Source organism: Phoenix dactylifera, unplaced genomic scaffold (assembly GCF_009389715.1).
Source record: "Phoenix dactylifera cultivar Barhee BC4 unplaced genomic scaffold, palm_55x_up_171113_PBpolish2nd_filt_p 000658F, whole genome shotgun sequence".
NCBI lineage: Eukaryota > Viridiplantae > Streptophyta > Magnoliopsida > Arecales > Arecaceae > Phoenix > Phoenix dactylifera.
In genome coordinates, this window is record NW_024068047.1 from 192,562 (window position 1) to 220,120 (window position 27,559).

General features: G+C 38.9%; 1 protein-coding gene across 5 annotated transcripts; it reads right to left on the reverse strand.

Annotated features, from left to right (window-relative positions):
* On the reverse strand, nucleotides 1-27,515 carry LOC120106837 (mechanosensitive ion channel protein 2, chloroplastic-like). Of its 5 annotated transcripts, none has more exons than XM_039119908.1 (14): nucleotides 27,356-27,514; nucleotides 26,243-26,475; nucleotides 26,102-26,161; nucleotides 24,849-25,006; nucleotides 23,277-23,397; nucleotides 23,089-23,183; nucleotides 22,868-22,981; nucleotides 20,467-20,527; nucleotides 19,696-19,845; nucleotides 19,479-19,589; nucleotides 17,550-17,717; nucleotides 17,316-17,429; nucleotides 6,541-6,597; nucleotides 20-1,091 (listed from the first exon to the last, which is right to left on the reverse strand). In XM_039119908.1, the coding sequence occupies exons 2-14, from the start codon at nucleotides 26,318-26,320 to the stop codon at nucleotides 315-317; spliced, it is 2,064 nt and encodes a 687-aa protein (XP_038975836.1). In that variant the 5' UTR covers nucleotides 26,321-26,475; nucleotides 27,356-27,514; the 3' UTR covers nucleotides 20-314. The 5 variants fall into 5 exon arrangements, with proteins under 5 accessions (XP_038975837.1, XP_038975836.1, XP_038975834.1 ...); XM_039119906.1 differs by having other exon boundaries at nucleotides 27,281-27,514; XM_039119909.1 differs by lacking the exon at nucleotides 26,102-26,161 and having other exon boundaries at nucleotides 1-1,091; nucleotides 27,281-27,515.
* Between the last annotated feature and the right edge of the window lie 44 nt (nucleotides 27,516-27,559).

The window sequence follows — 27,559 nt, forward strand, 5'->3', positions numbered from 1 at the left end:
TGAAAGAGAATACACATGATCTTCATAAGCTCAAACACTTATCATGATCGAAGTTATTGATCAATTGATCAGATCCCAGTTACGTTTTGCCAAAAGGCAGCCCAAAAAGACAAAAACACCAGGCAATTAAAATTTTAATACTTGAGAACAATGACAAGAATCATTACCCTTCTGTTTTTTGAAAGTAGACGAGAATCATTCCTATTATCACAACAATGTACAACAGCATTTTACCAGCCTCTAGAGAAAACAGATTTGAAACAAATATACCAACTTTGGAATGCCATCAAACAATTCAATAAATTTTGTTGATGTCACCTCTCTTGATCCTTCGTGTCTACTTTTGCTTGACTAGAGACTGCTGGAATCTGTTCTTTCTTATCCTTTGTAGAGGACGAAGGCCCTTTCTTATCCAAGTCATTTGCCTCTGATGAAGAAGCTGCTCGACCCATCCCTTCTTCAATTGGAAGCGTCTGTTTTGACCCCCCAAGAGCCACACCAAGGACAATGTTATCTTCAAAGGCAGGCCTGGCTACTGGGGGTGTTGTAGTAGGCACCCTTTCACCTTCATTTTTAGCATGAACTGGACTGGTACCATCCACCTGCTCGCTAACAGCCTCTGGGGACATAGGATTCTCACCACCAGCTTTAAAGGTCGATCCTACTGAGTCCAAGCCTTCAAGCTGTGAACTCAATGATGGTGCTGTTGCAGGATCAGCCTTATTACTCTTGGAAGGCGTGTCTCCTGAGCTTTTCTTCTTCTGTAGCTGTTTGTCTGAATTGTTTAAGATTGTGCCTTCAGACGATGGAGTGACCTTGGGCCCTGATGCAGAAGTAGCTTTCGAAGTTTGTTCTCCATTAGTCCGTGATGTACGGGGCTTAGCTTTGTCATCACCATTGATTCTTGGTGAGGGCTCAATAAGAAGGAACGGGCGGTTGGTGGCAGCAGCAGAACGGGTAACAATGGTCTCAGAATAAGGAATGTTCTCCATGTCTGCATCACCATATATTTTCTGCACGGTGCGAATTGGAGTGGCAAGCCTGGCCCGGTGATGACTGATGACTCTGAGGAGATCTAGCAAAACCGTTTCCTATTGTTTTTCATTTTTCACCAAAATCCATCAAGTTTGTTATTATCATATTCAAATTGAGCTTGATAAAGCAATCTAAGATTGTTTGAGAAACAATACTAAATTCTTCAGAAGCGAAAGGCGCATATGAGGTTGACAACAACAAGAACTGGAAGTGCCACTGTATCATAATGCCGAAAGTTCATAAAATATGGGAAGCTAACTGAAGAAAAAAGATATCAACTATAAAACATTTTATGCAGAGAGGGGGTATAGACAAATGGGCAGCCCACTGTTCAGGGATTCTTGTCAAAGTTACAGTTCACGTTCACTCTCCGAAGTTGGCAGTAGTTTGCAATACTAGAAATCTTGGAACCTCTCTTTTTAAGATCTAGGACAGGGAAAGCCTGGCCAAATTTGTAGTTGAGGGTGGGACTCAATCTCAGGCCATTGGCACCCAACCCCCAATGACTTTACCAACTGCACTAATTGGCAACCTAGGAAATCTCTGCTAGTTAATTGATCAAACCTGAGCTTTATTAATAGTTGATATGGTAAAGATCTACATGGTTAGAGGTTTTACATATGATAACAAAATTTTTAAAAAAAATAACAAAGCTTCCAAGGCTCTTCCCAGTGCAATTAATTAAACTAGAAAAAGAGCTCAAATCACAAGAGATAAATTTTTTTATATTGGGGTACAACAAATCATAAAACACAGATTGGTTCTAAACTGTGTTCACATACCATGTGAGAAGCCTATGGCTATTATCTATTGCTATATAATAGCTTCATTGCATTTTTTTTAAGATGGGTGGTTGTGATTGCATGAATTAAAATACTTGATAGATATACAGATTGCCTTAAAGATATGGAATACTTGGATAGGCTCTATAATTCCCAGTCCATTTGAATAAGCAATATACTAGAATGAAAGAGAAACTTAGGTAGGCTTTTCAATTCCGACTCTCATCAGGAAATTAAAGCAACAAATTATAGAGAAAAAAGGACAAAAGCATTATCTCTTCCTCGATTATACTGTAAAATATGCCTAAATTAGAGCAAGGTGTGGGGAGAGCCTAGCAGTTTCTCCAACAGACAACTCATTTTCAAGGAGCGTGCATTATATTAGCACAAAAAATGGAAACTCAATAAAATTGTCATCCATTTGGCATTTGATGGTTTCACGTGATCTCATGAGAGAAAAGAAAGCAAACAAACAATGGAAGAAAAAAGAAAAAAGAAAAAAGAAAGTCTGCATCAAAAAAATTGAGATTCTCAATTCCACAAAATCATCTGAGCTGCTGTAGGCTACCCAATTATCCAGGCAAAAGAAAAGAAAAGAAAGAACATTCAAATAAAATAGGATAGTTGTGGAAGTTGTGCAATAAAAGAAAAAGGGGAAGGCTGGAGAGAGAGAGAGAGAGAGAGAGATGTCAACATATTCCATATTTCTCTCTCTCTCTCTCTATGTCCATATTTCTCTCTCTCCCCCCCCCCCCCTCCCCCCAAAAAAAAATATCGAGAATTCTCAAATAACTTGCAACCTCCTGCATTATAAGGGATTCAAAATAGGAGGCAGAAAAAAGCATAAACTTCATCAAATTTTCTGTTCTGAAATGGATCATAGATATTCATTGTCATCCAATCATCTAATCATGACCATCATGGAATGTTCCTTCTCCATAATTTCAAAAATATTGAAAAAACTGTGATGCAAAATACTTTCACTAGATCTTGGACATGTATGATGCATGTTAGAAAAGCCGCAAATGGCGTTAACATGTCACCATAAAGCCCCTGCTCAATGCATTAATACCATCTATGTCAATATACCAGTTACAGCGACCACACCCTATAACATTAATATCAGCATTCGCCGAACTAACCTAAATCGGGTGGTTCGGCTTACCGAACGAACTAACACCAAATCGGGACAGTTTAGTGGGTAAATTCAGTTTATAACCCCCTCCACCAGCATTCAGCCGAATACTCAAGAAAGTGCTTGCTCTCTCTTTTCGCTCTCTCTCTCTACCCCCCCTCCTTCAACGTTGATCCATGCTAACCGACGCCAAGGGAAGCCCCCATCTCCCTCCTCCCTCCCTCCCTCTCTTCCTTCTTCCCTCTCTCCATGAGCCCCTCTCCCTCACTCTCTCTCTCTTCCTCTCCTCCCTCTTCCCCCCCTCTGTGAGCCCCCTCCCTCTCTCTCCTCCCTCTTTCCCCTCTCTATATGCCCTCTCCTCCCTCCCTCCCTCCTCTCTCTTCCTCTCTGCCTCTCTCTCGCATAGGTTCAATATGCCCTGGCTCGATACAATACGTACTAGTATCATACTGAACTAGTCACAAACTGGTACGAGTCCCAGTACCGATCCTGCAGACCTTGATTGATACAATCTCCTTCAATACACCACTTACAATGAGTGCCCCCTACTTTTTTCCCCATAAGTCTAATGAGTTAAGATGAATAGAAGTCTACGACCAAATATTGGATGTATATAACAATCCATAATTAAAAATAAAGACTTGAATTGAAAAAATCTAATCATTGGCATTTCAGTAAAAAAATATTGGAGTCTATTCCACAAAATCCTCTCTCCTCTTAAATCCAACCATCCATCAAATATATATAATCCATCCACTTGAATCAATCACATTTATTACGAATAACATCTCATCAAATGATGTGGCATCCATCCATCAAATTTCTCTTCAGTTACTCATATGCATTGCATGTACCGCAACATACTATATTCTGATGGGATCATAGCTTTCCATCAAATACTCATGCTTGAAGTTCATGTGCATCATATGCGCCAACTATTAGTTATTACACGTATCAAATCAATTGTCCATATAGTGTATTTTACTTGAAGATGAACCACACTATAATTACTAGGTTCTCATACTTGAAGATGCACCACCAAAGATTTGAACCCAGAACCTTTAGTTGCTAAGCAGAGGGGTATCAAATTTCATGGTATCAGACTCTCATGATCATCTCCCCAACTTGCTGAGACTGCTTCTGGAATTTTGTAGTTGTCAACACACTTTGCCATTCAATGGAATTTGACAAACTTAGATGCCTATAGTTGTCAAAAACTCAAAAATTTTAACTGGGACCAAATGATTTTGTTCATGCCCAGCTGAATATTGTAGATATCCAGTCAAGACACCGACTTCTGATCTTTCTAGAGGCATATTTGGCACTGCTTCTTTGAGTACAGCAACCATAACATCACCAATATGAGCAAATCGATTACCAGCTCATAAAACGTCTGTAGTTTCTGATTTCAAAGCTTCCCTTGATGAATGATACATATGAGTTCAATAACTTTAGCTTTATTTTTCTCCAACCATCAATTTTACAAGGAACTAAGGAGAAATGTTTTAGGCTCATCTTCATTCGGAGTGATCCCATTCCAGTCAGCTGCTCTCACTAAGAAATCCATCACCCAATTCAACACCAATCTTATTCCTCTACTGCTATTTTTGTATCACTTTAATAGGAACTCATTTTCACATCTTCAGTCATTTTTTTCTCAGTGCTGGTTTTGTTTGTTAGCATTTACCTTCTTTAATACTTCACAAGTATTTCCTTACCACCTTCTCCCTCATTTTGTAACTTCTAAGGGCCTGTTTGGAAAATCAAGAGGATTGGGCTGGATTCCTATGAGAATCGGGCCTGTTAGCCTCTGCCCAAACCCCTTTTTCTTTGAAGGCCTATCCTAGTCTTGGCCTAAATCCCATGTATAGGTCTGTTGGCCGGCAGGATTAAAAAAAAAAAAGAAAAAGCTATAAAGGTCTCTTTTTTTTCTCCTACAGGATTTGGGCTAGAGTGGGATTGGGATGATGGGGGCCTTATTTAAATAAGTTGTGTAGTCCATGATCCAACAGAAAATCCAACTGGCTGTTGGATCATAGATTACACATCTTATTTAAATAAGGCCCATATCAACCCAATTCCTCTCCAGCCCAAATCCTATGGGAGGGGAAAAAAGACTTATATAGTCCAACATGCCCATAGATGGGATTTAGGCCAAGAGTAAGACGGGCCTTTAGAAAAAAAGAGGCTGGCAGGCTAACAGGCCCAATTCCCATAGGAAATCCAGCCCAATCCTGCTGGATTTTCCAAACAAGCACTAAGTGTTTTTCTTTTTCCTATATCCATCCCACCTCACTCGAGTGTTTGTTGAACCTCCATCTTATCTATCTTCAGCCTATAGTTTGTGAAGTTTCACTATAAAAATTATCAGGCCTATAGGGGCCTGAACACTTCTAATTCCAGTTCAGTTCTCACTGCTGTCTCTCGCCTTAAGATATTTTTCTTTCCATTCTCTCACTCTTATGGCCGACACTTTCACCACATGCCACATAATATCACCCTACTATAGATGTCTGACTAGCTGGGGAGGTGAGTAGGTGGTGTGGTCCACCAATCTGTGCACTCTTTTCGCAAGAGATGACCAATGACGCCATCTCCAAGGCCTTAAATCCAGATCCAATATCTTCTGCCGCTCAACATGCATTTTCCAGGATATATTGCTTGATAATCCAAATCCTCATCATCTACTTCTGACAGGTATTGGATAATCAGTCCATCTGTGTTAACCTTTTCACAACACTGTACCTTATCCTAGAGCTCATATTGCAAACTTCCAAAATGGAAGGTAGATATTGACTTATTTCTTTCATGTGTATGTACAATTGAGTAGAGCCTGAAGTAATTTGGACTGAAGATCCAAGCTGTGAGCCAGCACATGCAACTGTGAGGTTGAATTTTACTTCAGAAATTGTCAACGGGTTTATGACTTCCTGATGCAGAGCTTAAAGCTAAGTATGAGCCAGTTTGTTAACCTCATTGAGACTGTCCTCTCCTTAGTGTCTAATATTTGCTAAAATGATCCCTATGCTGACTTGCCTATACTTTCACACTTCATCGGGTCCTCTGTCATCCGATAGGATCAGTATGCTGCCAGGTCTCAACTTTCGTTCTCATATTTCCACTAAAGGAGTCTCTCATGTTTTCAAATATCCATCCAGAATAATATGAACAAGGCTTTGATGTTTACAAAATGGTATTAGAATATACTCTTGTGATCTATTTCTACTAATATAAAAAGGTCATCTCTTGACATAGCATTTCTCATGTGTCTCCACAGTAAATATTATATTTTATTACTTAACCCACCTGTTTCATAATCTGTAAGGCAGCTCAAAAACATAACATAAAATCCATGTACATAAACCATCATATAAAATGACCCCCAAGCCCAGCTCTGCATGGCGAAAAATCCCTTTTATCCATATTAACATTAATAAACATGAGACAAACTATGTGATTAAAATGTTTACAGTTCATGCATGTAATGGCAGTTGAAACAGTCATGCTTGCAATGATGAGAAAAATTAAAAAAAATTATCAGATTGATCATTTAAATAGATTAGTTGGGAGAGATTCTTATTTTCTTACTTTGACGCAGAGATACTCTTCAAAATGTGATGTCTTCACAAAGCATGATATGAGAATCTGAAACACAATTGAAAGAATATAAATGATATCAACACTGAAGGAATATGATAGAAACATAAATACAATTTTAAACCAATACCTATAGATGTAGCACACAAAGGAATCTGGAATTCTAGAGCTAGTTATTGTATACCCATGTATATCAGATATAATCAGGGCCACTACACTTTAGGGGAGATACATGCACATCCTAATATCTTATAAAATAAAACACATTAGTTATATGTTTGAGCCATACCCTTCCTCAGGCACAAGATCAGGAATAAGTTTAACTTGAAGCCCAGATTTGTACTACCATACTCAAACGAAGGTTTGATACTACCTAAAGATTGTTAGTTCCACATATTTTTGTACCGATTAGCGAAGTGTTCGTGCAAATGCATGTGTAGAAGGAGAAATATAACCAAAATCTATAATCATCATTAACACAATTGTAAAAAATCATCAAATTATATTATCTATTGCTTGAGATAGAATTGTAGTTTTGAATATAAAAAATGTTTGATATAATTATTACATTGCATAAGGTCAAGCTACTCCATTATATTACATTACTATTGCTATTGTATTATTGTAAGGAGTATAGTTATATGATTACTATGTTACAATTCATATACAACTTTTGTTTAGAGATATGTTAGATCAAATCAAGGTTGCCGGAACCGATACAGGCACCATACCGGTTTTCCGGCGGCACGAGTCAGTACAGGCCATGCCGGGCCTATACCAACAGAGGAGACGGCACGCAGACCGTGGAAGAGAAAAAGAGAGAGTGAGAAGGGGGAGAGACGAATGGAGAGCGAGAAAGCCCGACGGAGGCCGCGGGTGCGAGGCCGCGGCCGGACCCCTATTTCGTTCGAAACAGAGGAACCAGACATGGCCCGGCCTCCTCCGGCCCTCCACCGGCATCCCGCTCTCTCTCTCCCTCCCTCTCCTGCTCGCTCTCTTTCCTTCTCCTTCTCCACCTCCGGCAACAGGTTTCGTTTTCGTTGCCGGAATCGTACTGGTGAGCCACCGGTACGGCTTGGAACAGCCGAAACCGCCCAGTTTGGGACAGTTACACCATCCTTAGATCAAATGGTTCGAATCTGCCTTTGTCTATATGGAACCAATAATCTTTCAAAAGGTACAACTTTACATGAGAATATTAGCTTTTGATGTTCTTAGACTTGTTGGATAGGTCTCCTTGAGATCTACAATCAATATCTGATGGCTCTCAACCAAAATTCTAGTGATTTCCAGGTCAAAAAGTGGCTGAAAATTATAGCCATAATTTAGTGACAATTTTCTACTGATTTATGAAAAAGTATAATTTTTACAGAAATATTGGATTTCATGAATCAAACATATTGAACAAGATCCATAATTGATATCCCATGGAACTCAATGAATTCCAATGTTTTCTGGCTCAAAAAGTGATCAAAACATATAGTTGTAACTTAGTCACAATTTTCTTCCGGTTTTTGGAATTTTAATCATTTCGGCAGTCCATTTTTTGGTAAAGTAATCATATTAGGAGCAGTTTAGACGACCAAGATATCTTTAGTTAGACTAAAAAGCCATGACATTTCTGGACAAAAATTCTATTCGCTCTTTTATAAACAGTAGAGACGTAAGCATACCATGATGATGAATGTGATTGGGCAAGAGATTGGGAAGGAACTTTTTGTTGTTATTAAACTAATTATACAATAAGATTAATTCTCATATACTTGACAGGTTTAGATTTATCTTGTTTAATATCTTTTAACTAGATTGAGATGTAAAAAATACTTTCATTTAATCTTAAGAGGTAAATGTTGAATGTAAAGTTCATAGTTGAGCATTAGAATAACAACATTTACTTTCTTGCGTGTGAACTTTTGTATGTAGCATTGGAAAAGACTACACTATACCATGCAGTTAAAGTTTAAATGAAATCAGAAAGGAGTTTCAAATGAAATATAAGCAACATTGGCAATGAAGAAGAAATGTTTACTGGAGCAAAGTTTCCACTTTATAACAGCACAATAAGAATTTATATTATCACATTAGAAAATCATAAAGAACATCATATCGTACATTCTTGTCGGCATCATAAATATCGGAATGCAGGAAATATTGTTGTCAAAAAGAATGGTAAGTAGCATTCTTCTTTATAGGTGGTTGTTATCTACCAACTTTTACAGTTTTGCTCAGCTTATCTACATATTGCCCTGATAATAAATATGAATACTATAAGAGCTGACTGGATATAAATATGGATATTACCTTCACAAGGATCATTTTTAGTCTTTTTAAAAGTATAGCTCCTTTTGTTTACATCAATTTGCCAGTGTTTGTCCAAATTTTGTGGTAAATGATTCTTCACCACCCGTTAGACAAAAAAAAAAATCTTAGCCTCCTTAAGGTACGCATTTAATCCTATATTGCCAAAAGATTTTCCATGACTGCCGATACAGTTAGATAGGTAGGCAAGGCTTTATCCTTTAGATCTACTTTTTTGGCATACAAGCTACTTTTTCATCTAAGCTATACTCAGAGAGCAAGTTGAAGATATGGGTCTGTCAAGTTTCCCACCAAAACTGCCATTAGATTTTCAAGCAAAATATTATTTGAAAAGAAATTTAATTTAATGATATACTATTAAGTATAAATAAACTGCAACTACTTGCATTTACATTAATACTGTTGTCTCTATACTAACACTAACCTTCCTCCCCCCAACCCATAATACCCCATTGCCCCCTCTACCATCACATGTTTTAGAATTTAACTTAAAAATTATGTATAAATGAATACATATATAGCCCATTAAACTTTAATTTCTCCTTATAGCTTTCAATTTAACTTTTGAACTGTCTGACATTATATGCTTAAATCCATGTCTCAAGACCCTTAGGTTGTATCTCCAAACTTTTTTACCATTTGTTCATAATATGTGCTAAATTCTTTGTGGAATGTTTCAGTTAAAGATTCTTCAAAAATGGGCATCCTAAAGCAGTAATATTTTCTTCTGAGGAACGTCAAACTTTCACAACCTTGTAGACATGCAATCAGCATAGCATGTCTCATGTTGTCATTTGAAGCCCAGTTGCAAGACTATCATGTGGTGCCTGAAGAAAAGGTATTAGGATTACATCCAACAGAAGCACAAACCATTTACATCAAAATCTCTCTGATGCAGCACCAGTGTGGGGAAAGAGGAGAAGAAGGAAGAACAAGAGAGGGAAAAGGAAGAAGAGGTTGTAGAGACGCAGGAAGAATAGAGGAGGAGAGGAGAAAAAGAGAAAAAAGAACGTAGGGGGAAAGAAATTCCAAATCACTTCATTAAACCCTAATCATGAAAATAGTTCCCTATATATAGGGCCCAAATACACAACTTGCATAAACCCCCTTACACAACAATAAATCCTAATAAGCCCACAAATAACACAAATAAACCACAAATAAGCCCTAAAATGCAAATAAACTCAGAAATAAAATAAACCACAAATAAATCCCTAAATGCAAATAAATGCGTCTGGCTCAATCCGGAGGCTCAGGATCATCTGGATGAAGGGCTCTGATGTCCCCATCAACTCCTCCCGGGTGAGAAAAACTCGACCCCGTCGAGTACAAGTCTGGCCGGCTGTCGTACTGCTCCAGAAGATCGGGGTCAAGGCGCTGCAACTGTGCTCTGGAAATCCACGTCACATCAGACTTTGGTCGACCTTTCCACCGAACAAGGTAACGTTGGTAACTACCATTCCTGGTTGAAATAACCTGCTCATCCAATATATGTTCTATTTGTTCTCTGCGTGCATGAGATTTGGAAGGTGGTGGCTCAACAGCAGGTAAGAGGTCAGGGTGTCCAACATGGGTAGGTATATCAATAAAGGGGTCAGAAGGCATGAATATTAACTTTTTGTATGGGATTAAATCTTCAATATTAAATGTCGCACTAATCCCATAGTCATCAGGAAGATCCACAACATATGCATTCGAACTGGTTTTCTTTAAGATTTTGAACTGTTCTGCACTACAAATTTGCAATTTCTTAAACGTTTCCGAAGAAAGTCGTTCAAACCTAATTCTTATCATGACGTAATCTCTTTCACTTAACTCATTATAACGTCTAGTTAAATCAGCAAGGGATTTATATTTTAAGTTATTAAAGTGACTACAGTTGCTGATTTCTTGATGCAATGAATGTGGATGTGATGCAATTGATTGTGCAGACTCAACGACTCTATACTGATAAGACATGAAAAACAGGTCTATGGGTTGCTTAGGTTTGTAATCAAGCACCACTTCGAATGGATTCATGCCTGTGGACTTATGAACCGAACTATTATATGCAAACTCAACTGTTGGTAACATTAAATTCCAGGTCCTAGCATATGCATTCGGTCTGAGCCTATGATGTGGAAGGTTGGACAGGGATGCTCCGAGAACTAGATCGATTGCGCGTTGGATATCACGCATTGGAGAAAGTGCATCCGGAAGATCATCAGGGAGTGCATCATGAAACTCCTCTAGAAGAGAAACTACTACTGGGGAATGTTCAAGGTTGGACTCTGCATGGGTATCTTTAGCTACAAGTGCCAATTCAGGTGACTTGCTCTCAATATCTGTCACTACCTCTTCCACAATAGTGATGTGAAGTGGCTTGGTTGTACTTAGATCAATAGTCTCCCTTTGGGAATCATTTTGGACAAAGTCTAATTCTGTAGGTTCGTCTTCAAAGTCTTCTTCATAGTCTTCTATATTTGGTTCATAGACTTCTTCGACATATTCGGCCTCTTGGTTCCTAACTTCTGATTCAGTAATCGGGTAGGTCTTAGTGGAACATTGGGGCGCTATATGGCCGAATTGTTGACACCTAGAGTATTGGATTTGGTGCCTAGGAGAGTGGGGAAGGACTACAGGTGGTGCGACCAAACCGATTTTAGTTTGGGCTGTAACAGGGGTTGGCGATTTAGGGGTCCTAGAATTTTGCACGAGCTCACGGATCTCTTGTTGGAATTCCTTGTTTCCAGCCCGCATGGCAACGATCTGTTCTAAGAGAGACCTCAAAATGTCAGAATTCATGGTAGCTACAGGGATTTTAGGTTGATTGAGATAGTGCTCCATATCACTACAGGTTGGCTTGCACTGATGACACTGGGTGATGATGTGAAATGTAGTGTCACTAATGAAACCCTTATAAGTATGATGCAGGACCAGATTTGATGCAGGACAACCTACTAATGCAATCTATTATGATTTCAGAAATCAGCAAGTCTTCACAATAATAGCTTAAATTTAAATGTTGCTGATTTTTACTTCGGTTATTCAGAATTAAGGATTAAGATTATTCAATTTAAGAAATTAGATTGCAATCAAGTAGTACAGTTGTTCTGATCCTAAATCAATATGATCGAATAATGTTGAGAAACGTCCTGTTACTAGGGTGTGCTAATTTAATGTCAAGATTTAAAGGGTAATAGGACGGGTTCGGAAGTGAGAGGTTCAATGTTCTGAATTATAACAGCAATATAAGTTTTCAAAATGTGGCTATCATGCAAGAGAACTAGAACATAATTAAATGAACAAGCCAGAAAAAGTAGAAACCTATCACCTGTGGCGGATGCAGTCAACCAGAATCGTCTGCTCGTGGAGTCTCGGACACGAAGTTGGCGCCGGGCAGAGCTAGCTGGAGTTATGGACCTGCATCTACAGCACAAGGCTTCCGAGGCTGTTGAAATGGGCTGAAGAACAATCTGGTTTGGGCCTGAGATCGGACCTGCAGCCGCTTGGGCTTGGGCCGCGCTCAATTGATGGCGCACAGGCTTGGGCCAGTACAGAAGCAAGAGCGGCTGGGGCCTTGGTTCGTGCGGGAAAGATGGATGGCCAAGGGGGAGAGCAGATGAGGGAGGCGACGGTGATGGCCAAGGGGGAGAGCAGATGAGGGAGGCGACGGTGATGGCCAAGGGGGAGAGCAGATGAGGGAGGCGACGGTTGGGATGGCGGCCGAAGTCGGGGAGGTGCTGTGGTGGTGCTCGGGGTGGCGGTGGCGAGGATGGCGTGGGTCCGGTGTCGTTCACGGGAGACGTCCTCGGGTCGCAGTGAAGGCGGACACGGCGGCGGCGGCGGACGAGGCTCGGTGGAGACGGAGCCCGGCGGAGGTGGCGCAACAGAGATGGAGCGGCAGAGAGAAGGCTGCCGCGAAAGATGAGCGGCGGCAGACTCGGCGAGGCGGCGGAAATGGGGTTGGCACGACGGCGGCGAGGAGGAAAGGCGGAGCGGCTGGTGGTGGCGCTGCAGGCGGAGCTCGGCGACGGCGGCGAAGGGGGTGGCACGACGGCGGCGAGGAGGAAAGGCGGAGCGGCCAGAGGCGGCGCTGCAGGCGGAGCTCGGCGACGGCGGCGAAGGGGACGGTGGAAACCCTAGGGTTTCCTTTTCGGCAGAAAAGAGGTTGGTATTTTTTTTTTTTTTTTTTTGAGGGGAAACACGTGCAGGTCACATGATCCGACTTCTTTTTTTTTTTTTTTTTTTTTTGAGACACGTGAGATCACGTGTGTTGTTATAACCTTGGATCCGGTCGGATTCGGGTTGTCGGGCGTGAACCGCTCCGATAACCCGTTAGTTCCTCACGTGCAAGGCACGTGTATTTTTTTTTTTTTTTTTTTTTTTGGAATGGATCCGGGCTAGCAGAGAAACGGGTAACGGGTTTGGATCTTACCCGTTAGGTTTGTTTTCTTCAACCTCCCGATGGTTTCGGGAGAAGGCTCCGATCTTCACGGCGATGGCGGTGGCCGGGGCTCTGGGACCTATGGCGGCGGGCGGGGCCAGTCACAGGCTCCGGCCGGCGGCGCTTCCGGTGACGCGTCGGCAGTCACGGCTGCGGCTCCGTGACCTGCAGCGGGGGATGGCTGGCGTTCCCGGGTTTGCCACGGGTCGGCCGTGGGCGGCGCGGGCGAGCTGGTGGCGCTGCTGACGTTGTGCGCGGGGTGAAGGCGGCCGTGGGCGCGACGGGTGGTGGGATTTGGCTCCTCCGACGGTGGGCTCGGGCCTTCACTGGGCAGCGGCGGCGACTGATGGATCAAGTCAGAGAGACGCGAAGGAGAGTCTGGTGCAGGGGCTGTGGCTCTTTCTTCTCTCTCGGCTGCAGAACTTTTTTTTTTTTTTTTTTTGCTCTGGTGAAGACACAGACCGAGAGAGAGGGGGGGTCGGATGCGGATGGCTGTCGATCTGGGCCTTCACAGACTCGGCAGTGATCCTTTTTTTTTTTTTCTTTGGTGAGCGGACTGACAGAGGGAAGGGGTCTGTTCTTGTTGTGGATGGTAACCGAGGGAAAGAAAAACTGTTGACGGATCGGGGCTTTGGCAATAGAAGCCAAACCGGTTGCTCTGATACCAAGTTGATGCAGCACCAGTGTGGGGAAAGAGGAGAAGAAGGAAGAACAAGAGAGGGAAAAGGAAGAAGAGGTTGTAGAGACGCAGGAAGAATAGAGGAGGAGAGGAGAAAAAGAGAAAAAAGAACGTAGGGGGAAAGAAATTCCAAATCACTTCATTAAACCCTAATCATGAAAATAGTTCCCTATATATAGGGCCCAAATACACAACTTGCATAAACCCCCTTACACAACAATAAATCCTAATAAGCCCACAAATAACACAAATAAACCACAAATAAGCCCTAAAATGCAAATAAACTCAGAAATAAAATAAACCACAAATAAATCCCTAAATGCAAATAAATGCGTCTGGCTCAATCCGGAGGCTCAGGATCATCTGGATGAAGGGCTCTGATGTCCCCATCACTCTCTTTTCTTTTCTTTGATTCAAAATAAAATTTCAGTTGATCATTCAACGTAGGATCAAGCAAGCAAATCATATCTTGTGATGCAATGCTGATAGCCTGGCACTCAGAATATCAGAACCTGATCATTAATATTATGATTGACAAAAAATTATAGGCATTCACTGTTTTTATATGGATCATTTTTTTTAAAATCTGGGCAAGTTGACCAGGTCGACCCATGACCTGGAAACATGCATGGGTCAGGTCGATCCCAAATCCAGAAATCCCAAAAACCCATATGACTCGACCTGGACGCGTCAACCCACTTTTGATCTATCCGGGTTAATCACTTAAAATATGCTGAAATAACACAAAACAATTAAAAGTTATTACTTTACTAGTTTACTATATAGGATTAGGACTTTATTTTAACCATGGTAAAAGCTTCATCCCAAGTCCTAATTTCCTTCATCATCATTGTCATCCAAAATTATTCTTATAGGGTATTGCTGGTAGGAGATATTAATCTACATTTTTACTCTTATTTTTTGTACAAATAACTTGCAATATTCTTTTATTTTTTGGCATATATGTAACATATATGATGAACTCATCATCATCATCATTATTATTTTATATTTTGAAATTTTTACTACTTTTATATGTTTATTTATTTATGATGCGATGGGCTAACGGATCAACCTGCAGTTGAATCACTGACATGTGACCTGAACGCTAAAACATATGCTGTGCAAGCCAGGTAACACTGATATTGACAGTTTTCTTCCGCTGACCCGTAACCTGGACACCAAAACAGATGTTGTGCAAGAAAGGCTTCAGAACATTGATATGGAGAGTTGTCTTCCCTTCTGCATTCTTATCCAGTGGTGGATGTGGAGAAGGAAAAGCTCATTTTTTAACTTTTAGGCAACAATATACCTCTTTGGTTTGTCCAGAAAATTACCCAGTCACCCTGTTTCAAACTTTGGAAAGTGGAAAGTGAGGTTCAGCTAATTTGATACTTTCGAGGATAGCATGAAAAACTGAAATTCTTTACTAAAGATTTCTAGGTGCTCGCCTATGATCTCGGGCAAGAGGAGGTAGCCTTGGAGTGCCTCGATAGTCCCTAGGTGAGGCAGGTTACTGAAGTGATGCCCGCTTGAGATAAAGCAAGAGACATTCGAGAAAGGACGTCTCCAATCTCCAACAACATTCTTCTTGTCCCTTTTCTTCCCATTCTTTAAAAGCTCTGTTAGTTTTATTCTGAGAGGCATTTTGGTCTATTGGAGCCCTCATAAATGAAGGGCTAAAGGAATACTAGGCCTCATGCAAGATCGTGGCAAGTGCAATAGCTTCAACTTAACCGGATTTTGAAGAGGAGGCTAATTCAAAGGACAGACAATGTGACTAACGATTATAAACCTACTGATGAAGGAATCAATGATTATGTTGATGATGATGCTTGAAGGCTTGAAGCTACTCTAGGATGTCTAGCAATTTTTTGTTATGTTTTTTCTTCAGAAACATGTTATGGGAAGTGGCATTTTGTTGTCATGTTTGAACAATGAAGCGATTATAAGATGTCTAATGATTTACATTTACTTCCTTTTGTGAAGTGGTATTTTGATTTGATTTTTTTTTTTTTTTGATGCAAGACATGATAGCTCATGTCTAAGACAATTATGATGTAGGATGTTGAAACTTAAATGAATAATGTTACAATGTTTGCATTGTTTTTACGTAGAAACAATATTTATTGCATTTTTCACAAATTAGTGACCTGCTTTCCTCAGGTGAGCACTTTTTTAGCACCTAGCACCTCAAGAGATATAGAGATCATGTCACCTTAAGAGTATCGTTTGCTTTTGAAAACCATGAAGTTGATTAGTGTTCAGGTCCCTTTAGGAGAAAACTTTAGCTAGAGATTAGGCATATAGATTAATGCAACATAATGCAGGCCAATGCTAGACTTATTCAGGCAGCAAAAGTTGTGTCTGCCTAATATCAAAATTTTGTAAAGCAGCATATCTAAAGATATAGAAAGCTTGTTGGCATGGTTCGCTGTACCAATACCGAATCAGCCAGTACGGAACGTACTGTACCGGTTCGGTACCGGTATCTGGTACGGATGGCGTACAAACACTCGGTACACCGAAAAAACCCCGTACTGAACCGTACCGATACAATGCTAGTATGGCACCGGTACGGAGTTTGGTACCGAGACGGCGAACCTTACTTATTAGTGTACATATTAACATGACATTCTATATTCATGGCAAATTTAAGGTTGCAAGGAGTACCATGTGAAGAAGCTTCTTTAGAATGTTTCGCAATGTGGCCTGTGTTTGAAATGTGAAGACAAAATTCTCTTTTTGCCCTAATGTGCTCTTATCTGATAGCAAAAGTACAAGAATGGCTGCTTAAAGTTAGCTTAATTAACTAGGTAGAAGCATGCATGCTTTATAAATTGTGATCACATTCTTTCTAGACAGAATTTTAAAGATAACAAGAAATTATCCTTGTGAAAAAGGAACGATTTGAATATTCGAGCGTGAGTTTCAGAATGGGAGAATTAGGTTATATTTTTTGCTTGATACATGAGAAACTGATACTTCAGAAAAGGTCGAGGTTGCATTAATAAATCTAGACAGACAAGATGTGATAAGACTGCCATCTAATGGGGGAATGCAGAGTTGCAGATAGAGTCCATGCATTCTGATAGGTCAGGACACCTAAATAAATTTAATATTTTCATGCACATGAAGTTTGGCAAACACAATTTATTACCTTTCTTCTATTGATTCTACTCAATACTATTTACCCTTTCCTTAAGAAGTTAGCTTATACAACACCTACAAACTGGCAAATAATCACCTACTATAGTAAATCAAAGCTTCAGAGCACAATTAGAGTTTACTTATACAACATGGTAAAGAGGCAAGATTTTAAAAGCTTAAAAGTGTGTTTACCAAAAGAGCTTGATTTTCAGGGTTGATATTTTCTAGAAACACTCTTCTATGCAACCTCTGCTGTTCTATTTGAGGATTTTTTGCCAAGACTTTCCGCATATCTGCGACTATATTCTGCTCCAAAAGGCATGTGAAGGTAACATATTTGAGAGAAAGAGAGAGGTATAAAAGCCAAAAATATCAATGAAACGAGAAGTATTCACTGAAAGACATAATCAGCAGAACTGTCCTCACATTAATTTTGCTAACATCCAAGTGGCTGATGGCAAGATGGGTCTTAATACGCCAATGAGTCTTCTGGCTGAGATTTCTTACAACATTTACTGTAAATTTGTGGTTAGGAATATGTACTGCTTCACGATCATCACCTCTTATAATTGTTGGAGACCACCAACCCACATGCTGAAGGGAAAATAAAGTTTCATTAGAAGTAGCTGCATAAGATTGCATATAATAATATCTAAAAGGCAGTAAATAGCAACTACCATCAATTATGATACATATACATTTTATTTATTCAACACATAGAATACAAGGAAATATATATACCTATCTCTCTATGTATGTATGTATGTATGTATGTATGTATGTAACATATATGTATGTTTATAAATTTTTCCATGTATGTGTACATATCTACATATACATACATATACAATAGTGTTTACCATATCGCCCTATATCAATATCTCTCTGCATGTTGGTATGTATGTGCGTATATGCATGTTTATATATATGTATATGTATAGATTTACATATACATACATATAAAATAGAGTTTGGTTGTTTGCCATATCACCCCGAACCATATAGCACCAGGCCAGAACAGGTACAAAAATACTATTTGGGTTGATACAGGCCCCATACCAACCCATACCGAGCCGTACAAAGGTATACTAAGGTGAACTAGGATGCGTATCGGCTTGTACTCTCCATTTTTGGGCAGTACCATAATAAAATGTGAGAAAAATTGGCTCAAGAGCTATCTCGATACAGGGTGTATACCTTACCGTACCAACCTGTACCATACTAAACCGGTAAAGTATATTTCCTAGTACTGAAATCACAAACCTTGGTATACATGCATACATACATGTGTCTATATCTATATATAGACACACACACACACGTATGTATGTATACATATATGTATATGTAAACATGTATATGTACATATATACAAGGTTTGCCGTGCCAGCACCGGAGCCCGTACTGGCCAGCTGGTGACATGGTTCGGTACGCCCCAGTATCGTTCCGTGTCGTGCCCATACCGACATAGCAGAGAAGGCGAGGGAGAGGAAGAGGGAGAACAAGAGAGAGAAAAAGAGAGAGAGGGAGGGAGGGTTGCTGGAGGCGTCCGAAGGGTGCAAGAGAGCTGGAACAAGGGCTCCGCCCTCCGGACCCCTGTTTCTAACAAAACAGGGGTCCATCAGGGTCCTTTTTTATTTTAAAAATTTTAAGTGAAGTCGACAAGGAGTTTGCCGATTTCACTTAAAATTTGAGCCTCTTTACTGACTTTACTTAAAATTTTCAGATAAAAAAAGAGCCCCAACGGACCCTTATTTTGTTCGACGCAATGGTCCATAGGGCAGAGCTCTTTCTCCAGCCCTCTGGCGCCCTTCGGCGACCCTCCCTTCCTCCCCCTCTCTCTTTTCCTCTCTTTCCTTCTCCCTCTCCACCTCCTGTCAGTTTTCCATTTTGAATATCGAAACCGTCTCGGTTCGCCACCAGCACGGCTCGGTACGCCCCGAACTGGACGGTTCGGAACGGTTCTGCATTCTGTATGTATGTATGTACATATGCACCTACATATACATGTGTATATATGCATGTATAGGTATGCAATAAGATATATGTATATAAAGATATCTATGTATACATATACATATATACATACACATGCATGTATATGCATATATATAATGTATATAAATGTACATGTATATATGTATGTATACATATATGTATATGTATCATATATGTATGTATGTATGAATGTTTATGTATATGTAGATAAACAACATGATTGATTTCCTAACTGATGCTAAAAGGGAAAATAGTATGCTCTCATGCCCTGAAAAAGGACTTAAAAAAGCAAGCATCACCAACTACCATCAAGATTGAAACAACATATTAGTTGTGACTTGTGGTCTTAAAACTAACCTCGACGGTACCAGAAACCTCATAGCCCTCTATCTTAGTCTGAATCCATTCATTCATAACAAAAGGACGTGTTGCATGGATCATTATACTCGAGAGGAAGTTTGTGAATATCTGCACCAAACATGATTTATCAACCAAATCAGCAAAAAGGCTGAGACCAACACCTCATAGGGAAGACACTACAGCAGTATGGTACTTTTCTAAATTCTGGCAATACCTCGCGGCCAGCAAGAGTCAGGAGGACAGTTCCCAGGCCTCCAGCAGTAATCCATTTCTGGGTAGAAAACCCCAGCAATTCCATGAATAAAGAAAATGCAGCAACCCAAACTGCAGTGTACACAGCCTTACCAGCAAATTCAAAACCCATCTGCAATCAAGCAGATAATTAAATAAACACAATGAAAAGAAAACAGCTCCATCAACATAAGAATAAAACTACATGAAAAGCTTGTGTATTTTAAAAATGGAGACTTCTTTTTTCTTTTTTTTTATGTTTGGGGGGGGGGGGGGGGGGGGGGGGAGATAATGGATCCTTCTTAAGATCATTTATTAGTGGCACATAAATCTACACCATAAGATACTTGATCAACTGAAATGCAACAAGATTTCACAATATCTGTAATTCCAGATATGGCCCTTGTGGACTGATTATGAAACTAGCAACCCTTTTAAGTAGCAAGATTTAATTACTACAAGCATATTCAAGAATAAAAATATCTTGTTATCATAATTGCCTCCAAAATCAACCTCTACATCAAAATTTATGAAATTTAGAGACAGCAAAACAATTGAATATTAAATGAAACTTTCAAAGTTCAAAACCAATAGAAATTGCTTTTCCCTTCTCTTGGCAATCATGATAGCACATATAGAGCCAAGCAGTAAGTCCTTCACTTAAGCCCAAAACAATAAAGAAAAAGAAAAACTATTATGAGTTCAAGAAAAGAAAGAAGAAATTTGCTTAGCAAAAATTATAACAGAAACATACATTTCTTGTGTCATCAAAACCACTTGTCTCCTTAAAGAATTTCTGTGTTTGCTGAATTAAGCTGCAAAGGAAACAACAAGGTTAAGTACCAAACATAGAATACTAGTTCGTAGGCTAGTATTTTAAAATAAAGTCTAGATCAGCAACATACAGCTATAAATTAAAGCAAGCAATGAAGGAAAAAAGAATCATGCAAAATGAAATATCAGCTAGGAGTCATATAAAAGAAAAGGTCAATTCAAATGGTTTTCCAAAAAGAAAATAAATAAATAAACAAATTGCATGCTGCGTACATGTTTCTTGATGCTTATATACAACAAGTTAGACACACTCCTCTTAGCCTCTATGGCTAACATGTAGCATGCCAAACCCATGAACATAGATAAATCAGCTTAAAACACTACATGCTCCTCTGAACCTCAAAAAAAGACCTTGTTTGATGGTACACATGGGATGATGGGACTATACATATTGGCATCAAGCTCCCACAACAAAGTAAACAATGACTTGCAAGACAACGTTACTATTGAGCTGCACAGAAATCATCTCATACTGAGAGAACTTTTTTATTTTTCTTCCAATTTCTTGCAAGTCTATTTTTTATGTTCTGCCTATTCATGCTTATCATTCTGGTACTAAATCTTGAGATAGGCACTTGGCCAGATTTATCTTTTGACAGACTACTTACACAACAAAGGAAAGACCTTAAGGTAGAGACAGAAACTTTATGATGTTCAAGAAAGACAATAACTACAGGTGAGTGAAAGGAGAATAGAGGAATCTAACTTGCAAAATAAGCACCAAAGCTCATCATTAAAATGTTGACCGACCAAAGATGATGCAGGTTGGCAGATACATGCTCCAAGTCTTTGGTGATGTGACCAACATACACCAATGAGCAATGTGACTGGAAAATGGAGTATGAAAAGTAAAAAACATATTAAGGAAATGATCACAATGATTCTTGTAATCAACTCTTTGTGGATAGAATTAGATATGGAGAAAACTGCATTTCCTCAAGCATCCAGCTTTGAAGTAGCTCCCATTTTAAAGAGTATACAAATGAGAAATTGAAGATTTAGGATACATTTCTTCAGTGGTCATTTTCTTCCTGATGAGGACACAATCATGTACAACAACAAGGTTAAGGATGATGACAGTGACAACATTTAGATCTTTGATTATGTTCCGATGAATAATTAAGAAAGCAATATAGATACAGATTTGAATTCTCTTTCTGTCAAGAATTCAGGAAAGATTATACAGATGCTCCAATTTTTACTTTTTGGTATGTAAATGTTCCAAATTTTAAGAATAATGATAGAAAGTCATTATGTCAAGGAGTTTTTTCATCTGGTTGGTTTCTATGATCATCTGGTTGACAATTGACATGCAATTTTCGTCTATTCAACATTTATAGCAATCCTTTTGCTCCTGCTTCATGTCCCCCATGTTCAATTCTTCCAAGTTCGTGTGCCTTCTATCTCACTCCTTTCTTCGCCCTCAGAAGATAGATTCAGTACAATGGGTGATATATACAAAAAAAGGATATTTATTATTTGACAGCTTAACCAAAGGATATATGACTACTTCAATTTAGTCAGACCACAAAATAGAAACAGTTATAAAATTTTTCCAACTCTATAAATCACCATCTATGTGAAATGCTTGTGTTTGACATGCAAGCAGATGTTTTAATCAAACCCAGCTTAAGTCTATAAAAGAAGCTTACATGGCAAGCACAGAAGCATGTGAAATGTACTTTTGCACTTGTAGATAAAAAAACAAAAAACAAAGCAGAAACAACAATATATAGAAAAGGGATATTCAAGTTTAATGGACAAAAAGTTTCATGAAACTGAAACATGACGAACAAGTATCAGTTTGTAGTAATGATGCAGAGTCTCGATGGGGCAGTATTTATTTCAGAGGAAAAAGGTATTTGGGACGAAAAAGGTATTTGGGACAACCACAAGGGTCATTCTGTCATAATGATGCAAAGAATCCATGGACAGTATGCATTTGAGAGGAAAAAGGTATTTGCTGGAAAAGTAAAAAAGATTTAAGTCCACCATTCAATAGGACACTATCAGAAATGGCACAGGTGGCAGAAGGATAAAAGCAGAAAATACTCTCGAGTCTCGAGAATCCGCAACAACAACTAGTTTCTAATGGTGCATCCATTACGGTAACTTGGTAAATTAAAAGATGGTGGCTTGGAATGTTGCAATATAGCAATTAGCCTCTATGTGAATGATCCAGATGGATGTCATTGCAGCAGTCTAGCACTTCATGTATACATGGGTATACAGCTTGCATATGTATGGTATACAGCTACAGACAATCCATATTCAACAAAAATCATTTTAAATGATAGAAGATTGATCCAGCAACAGCTTACCTTGATAGACAATATGCAAAAGCCAGCACAGTAGATAATGATCTCACAAAGATCAAAAGGCGTTGCTTCACTGCTTGGCTTGCTTCTGATGGCAGAACGACTGGATCAAGTGCCCTGATTGAAACAACCAGCTGTTATCAGTGCAGATATCCACAACAAATCGCAGCGTGCTGCTTATAAGAATAGTTCTACAGGAAACACAAAATTTAAGGTCATGATACCTGCATATGAGTGTTGCTCCAGCCCAAAGCAGAAGTGGTTGAATATATGAGGTAGAGACATGATATGTTTTACTCTTTTTCCAGTTATTGTCATTCTGTAGGATACAAAATTTATCATATTGCTTAGCTAATAAGTGTAATAAAGCTATGAAATTGATGAATGCAGTACCTGAGCATAAAACACATACATGAAACAGACTTCTAATGGAACGCATGAATGGTCCAAGACCCCAGACAGCAAAAGCAATTATTCCAACTGCTGGGACTAACTGGGGAGTAAAAGGGCTTGCAAGGAGTGCATTATATGACCTATATGACAAATTCAGGTCAAATTATGTATATCAATGTTCACATATGGAATAGAACAATCAATAAGTGGAGTTATAACAATATATAGAAATACCTGATCTACAATAACACCAATGAGAAATCAAAACAATGAGAATTAAGTTCAGCAATCATGTAACAAATGCATTATGTGACTGTAGATAATGGACACACCTTAATATCAGTATGTGTACATATGTGAAAACACAAGCATTTAAACAAGTCACGTCTAGATGTATGCAGATCACAATCTAGTGGTCCTGGAAGTTGGAAATTTTCTAAATCTGGGAGACTATATAAGCTATCCTTAAATATGCACTTGAGGACCTAGGTTGTTATTTGAACACAGTAATCTTGTAGGAGTTGATTGGAACTGATTTTGATCTAAGCAAAGTAAGTTGAGGAAAAACATTACTTCATTTTCTTAATTCAGTTCTCGAATTTAAAACTCTTATGACATCTGTGAAGACATTTTCCCTCAAAATAAGACTCCAAATGATATACGTCGATGTAACAAAAGAAAAAAAAACTTGGCAATTTTATGCTTTTGCATATGAATACTCCCTAAGAGACAATGTCGTCACCTCTTTGACCAGAGAATGATCACTGTAAAGTATGAGCTCTTAAAAGCAAAACACAGATGCATGTACTCAAACTTAACCCCATCTCATCTGACCCTTATCACACACCAATCACTCCCAAAGAACTAAAAAATAATAAGAAGAAAATATAGAATTTACATCCTCATAGTTGCATCAGCAATCTAGTCCTACCAGCATGGGAGGCAGAATCAAGAGTTATTCTGCCAAGTTTCCATATATGAAAGTCATATGTAGACTGGCCAGTTGGTGGATGTGTAGGAAAGTTTAATGTATGGCATGTGTGAGGAGTAATAGCGAAGCATATAACCAAGCTAAGCAGTCAATCAAATATTACATTACTATTTTGCCATGCAATCATGCAGCAGAAAACTAGAGTGATCCTTTTTGTAGCACTCTCTCCTTGTTTTCATTTTGTTTTTAACATAATATTTCATATCATTTTGTTCAAAAGATCATAACCAATTTATTAGGCTCCTTTCTGTTGCATTAAGCACCACACTTCCTTTTGCCACATGAGAAATGGTCTTTAACATAAATAAGACAACTAAATACATGTATTAACAGATAAGTACAGAGTATCGCATGCATAAATCAACATTTGCAGTACCAGTTTCGGTACCCGTATTGGTACCCAACTGGTATAGTGTCGATACAATCCAGTTCTTGATACGAACACTCAGTACAGGAGTCGTATTGAGTATCGATTTGTTATTGGTACAATTCGGTATACTGGTATAATCAGTAAGGACCGATATAGTCAGGTTCTGCAAACTATGATATAAATAAATATGATACATCAGAATATATAAATATTAAATCTTGAGGGTATACCTTGTCAAAGCCAAGGTGGTACTTTTCAGAAGAGGGAATTCATGTACAGAGCTTGGCATAGCAAAAGACCGGGAAATGAAAACATTGTATCTATAAGGGATCAAGAGCATTGGCTTGTTTATCCTGTCTGAAACATGTAGACTCCAAACATCTTGTCGCTGCACAAAAAATATTTAGATCTCCTTCAAGCTGCATGTGTATAAGGAAAGAATAAACAGCACTTTACTACGGTGACTTGCTTAATGTAGCAGGAAGATAGGAAAAAATTTATAAAATATTTTCTTTTAACAACTCATGATGTGAAGACCTATGCGGGCATGTGTTTAGTCCCACATCGGTTATTCGCTGGGTCGATCTTAGATACTTATATGGGATCAAGAAATCCAAATAATACCTTCCAACTGGCCCTTTTGGGTAAGGTCCTAAGTTGATGCAAATGATATCAGAACAGACCCGGCCTATAGTCCATGTGGACTAGGAAACACTACAACACATGCTCATTGAAGCTGACCACGAGCTGATCGTAGTGCTTGTAATTAGATTTGAATGGATTTGGACCCTTAGCTTGACGAAGATGTCAAGGCTTAAACAGGAGGTATGTGAGAACCCATGCGGGCATGTGTTTAGTCCCACATCGGTTATTCGCTAGGTAGATCTTAGATATTTATATAGGATCAAGGAACCTAAATAACACTTTCTGGTTAGCCCTTTTGGGTGAGATCCTGGGTTGTGACACATGATTCGAAGAGGAAGTACTCGATTTACCAAAAACCTAGAATTTTACAAAACTAAGAACCAAAAGAAGGGAAAGAACAAAGTAAAAAACTGACAACCTCAAGGCTTCAGAGGTAAAACAAGAACATGGAGAAGCCACAACAAATAGGAATAATCAAGTTGGAACTTGGGACATATACAAGATAATCCTTTCCTCTGCGGAATTTCATTAAAAAAAGGTACAACTTAAAAGGTATAAAAGTTGTAAAAAGATACAAAAGTATTTTAGGGGGAAAATTAAGGAAAAAGAAAGAAGCAGCTATATACTTCTGCATTGAAGTTGTGATATACTCAATTGTTGTCAAAAAACTTAATCTATCAGAATGCAATATAGTCATTTTTGAATTTACTTGAAGAAAGAGTTTAGTGAGCCCATATTGAAATACAATAAGCAACCTCAAATAAAGCATTGAGGACAGGATCAAATTATGCTTATAAAGAAAAGATATGAGAAAATAAAAAAGAAAATAGAACCATACTGAAGCACATGAAGAAAAGGAAAAACTCGATAAGTGGTGCCAACTCTTCATTTCTGAAGTCTGAAAAAACGTAACCAAAGTCAAAAATTAATTGAAATGTAAATGTTGCATTAAGCTAACAAATTGACAACTATAATGTACCTTAAGTTGGTTAGCCTGTCCAAATCTTTTGATGACACCAAAGTCATGGAACAACTGCAGGGAAGCTCCAACAGCCATGGTTGAGAGAAATACAGAAATGGAATAACCAATATGTTAGCAGCAAGAAGTTGTCCTCTTGCTAGAATATTCAAAAAATAGTAGCAAATTTCTGTTAGTGCGAATTAAGAGGCCAAAAATATATGTACAGCGGGCACACCACAAAACCCTGAAACCTGTTTAAAAAGTAGATAAATCAGGTGTTAGTAGCATCAATCACACATCATTCTACTAAAGCACTGCAACTCCTCCCTAAGTATCCAGATTAACTATAAAAGAGGGAAAAATTTCTCGAGTAACCAATGGATAATTCCAATGAAACCAGTAGATTCTGGAAATGTTATATATTCTCAAAGAAATCTTTGAATCTTCACCAATTTTCACAGTCCAAAGCAGTGGCCAAATTCACTTGATAATAATTTTCACCTATCGTTTTTACTTATGATAAACACAGAAATAGCTTTTTTCGCGTGACAGTTCTAGTGAAACCAATTTAAATATAATGACTTTATGTTAGCTTCCATACGATGAGTATTTTTTAAAAAAAAAAACGTAAAAAAAATCAAACAAACTGCTCTTTTCACCTTTTCATTACATGAATTAGTGACCTTGTAACTTCAACTCGAGCTTTGTCCGATCTTTTTTTTTTTAAAAAAAAAGACTATTTTTCACATAGTTTCTGTTCCAATTAATGATCCAAACTATTTCGGCAATTCAAATTTTGTTTTCCCCCCTTTCAACGTCGAGATTTTGGTGAGAGACAAAGCATAGCTTTCTAGCATCAATCTAGCCTTTAATTTCTCAGAAACAAGAGTCAGTAGAACAAACCCCAGCCAAAATTCATCAAGCGCAGTTCAATTAAACCCGTTCCATGCGATTAAAACTATTAAAATCAGAAAATTAGCACCGTCAACCACTCTCTATCACGAAGATCAATCCGATAAAAAACGAAAGGGATAACAGAACAGAAATTAAAATTACCTGCAAGGGAAGCGAGGAACAAATCAATCCCCACGACGATTAGTAAATAAACGGAGAATTTAGCGCGAAAATTACCGATTGGTTTCTGAAATTCGGGCAACAGGGGAAGAGGGAGGTGGGGGAAGGGGAAGCGGGGGAGGCGAATCGGAGGAGGGCGCCGCAACCAAATGGGGCAAACGGGACGGCAATGTCGATAACGTTAGCCGCGTAGGTGACGGCAAGTCCCCCTCCTTTTTTTCTTTGGGTCATCGGCAGTCTCTGTCTGGTCGTCTGGGTGTT

Excerpts from the sequence above, each read along its gene's own strand:
- LOC120106837 (XM_039119908.1), bottom strand. The coding sequence starts at position 26,320 with ATGGCTGTTGGAGCTTCCCTGCAGTTGTTCCATGACTTTGGTGTCATC. Across the intron at positions 20,528-22,867 it reads TTTGCATATTGTCTATCAAG|CTTAATTCAGCAAACACAGA; the intron begins GTAAGCTGTTGC and ends TTTCCTTTGCAG. Across the intron at positions 6,598-17,315 it reads CTGAAAATCAAGCTCTTTTG|ATTCTCATATCATGCTTTGT; the intron begins GTAAACACACTT and ends ATTGTGTTTCAG.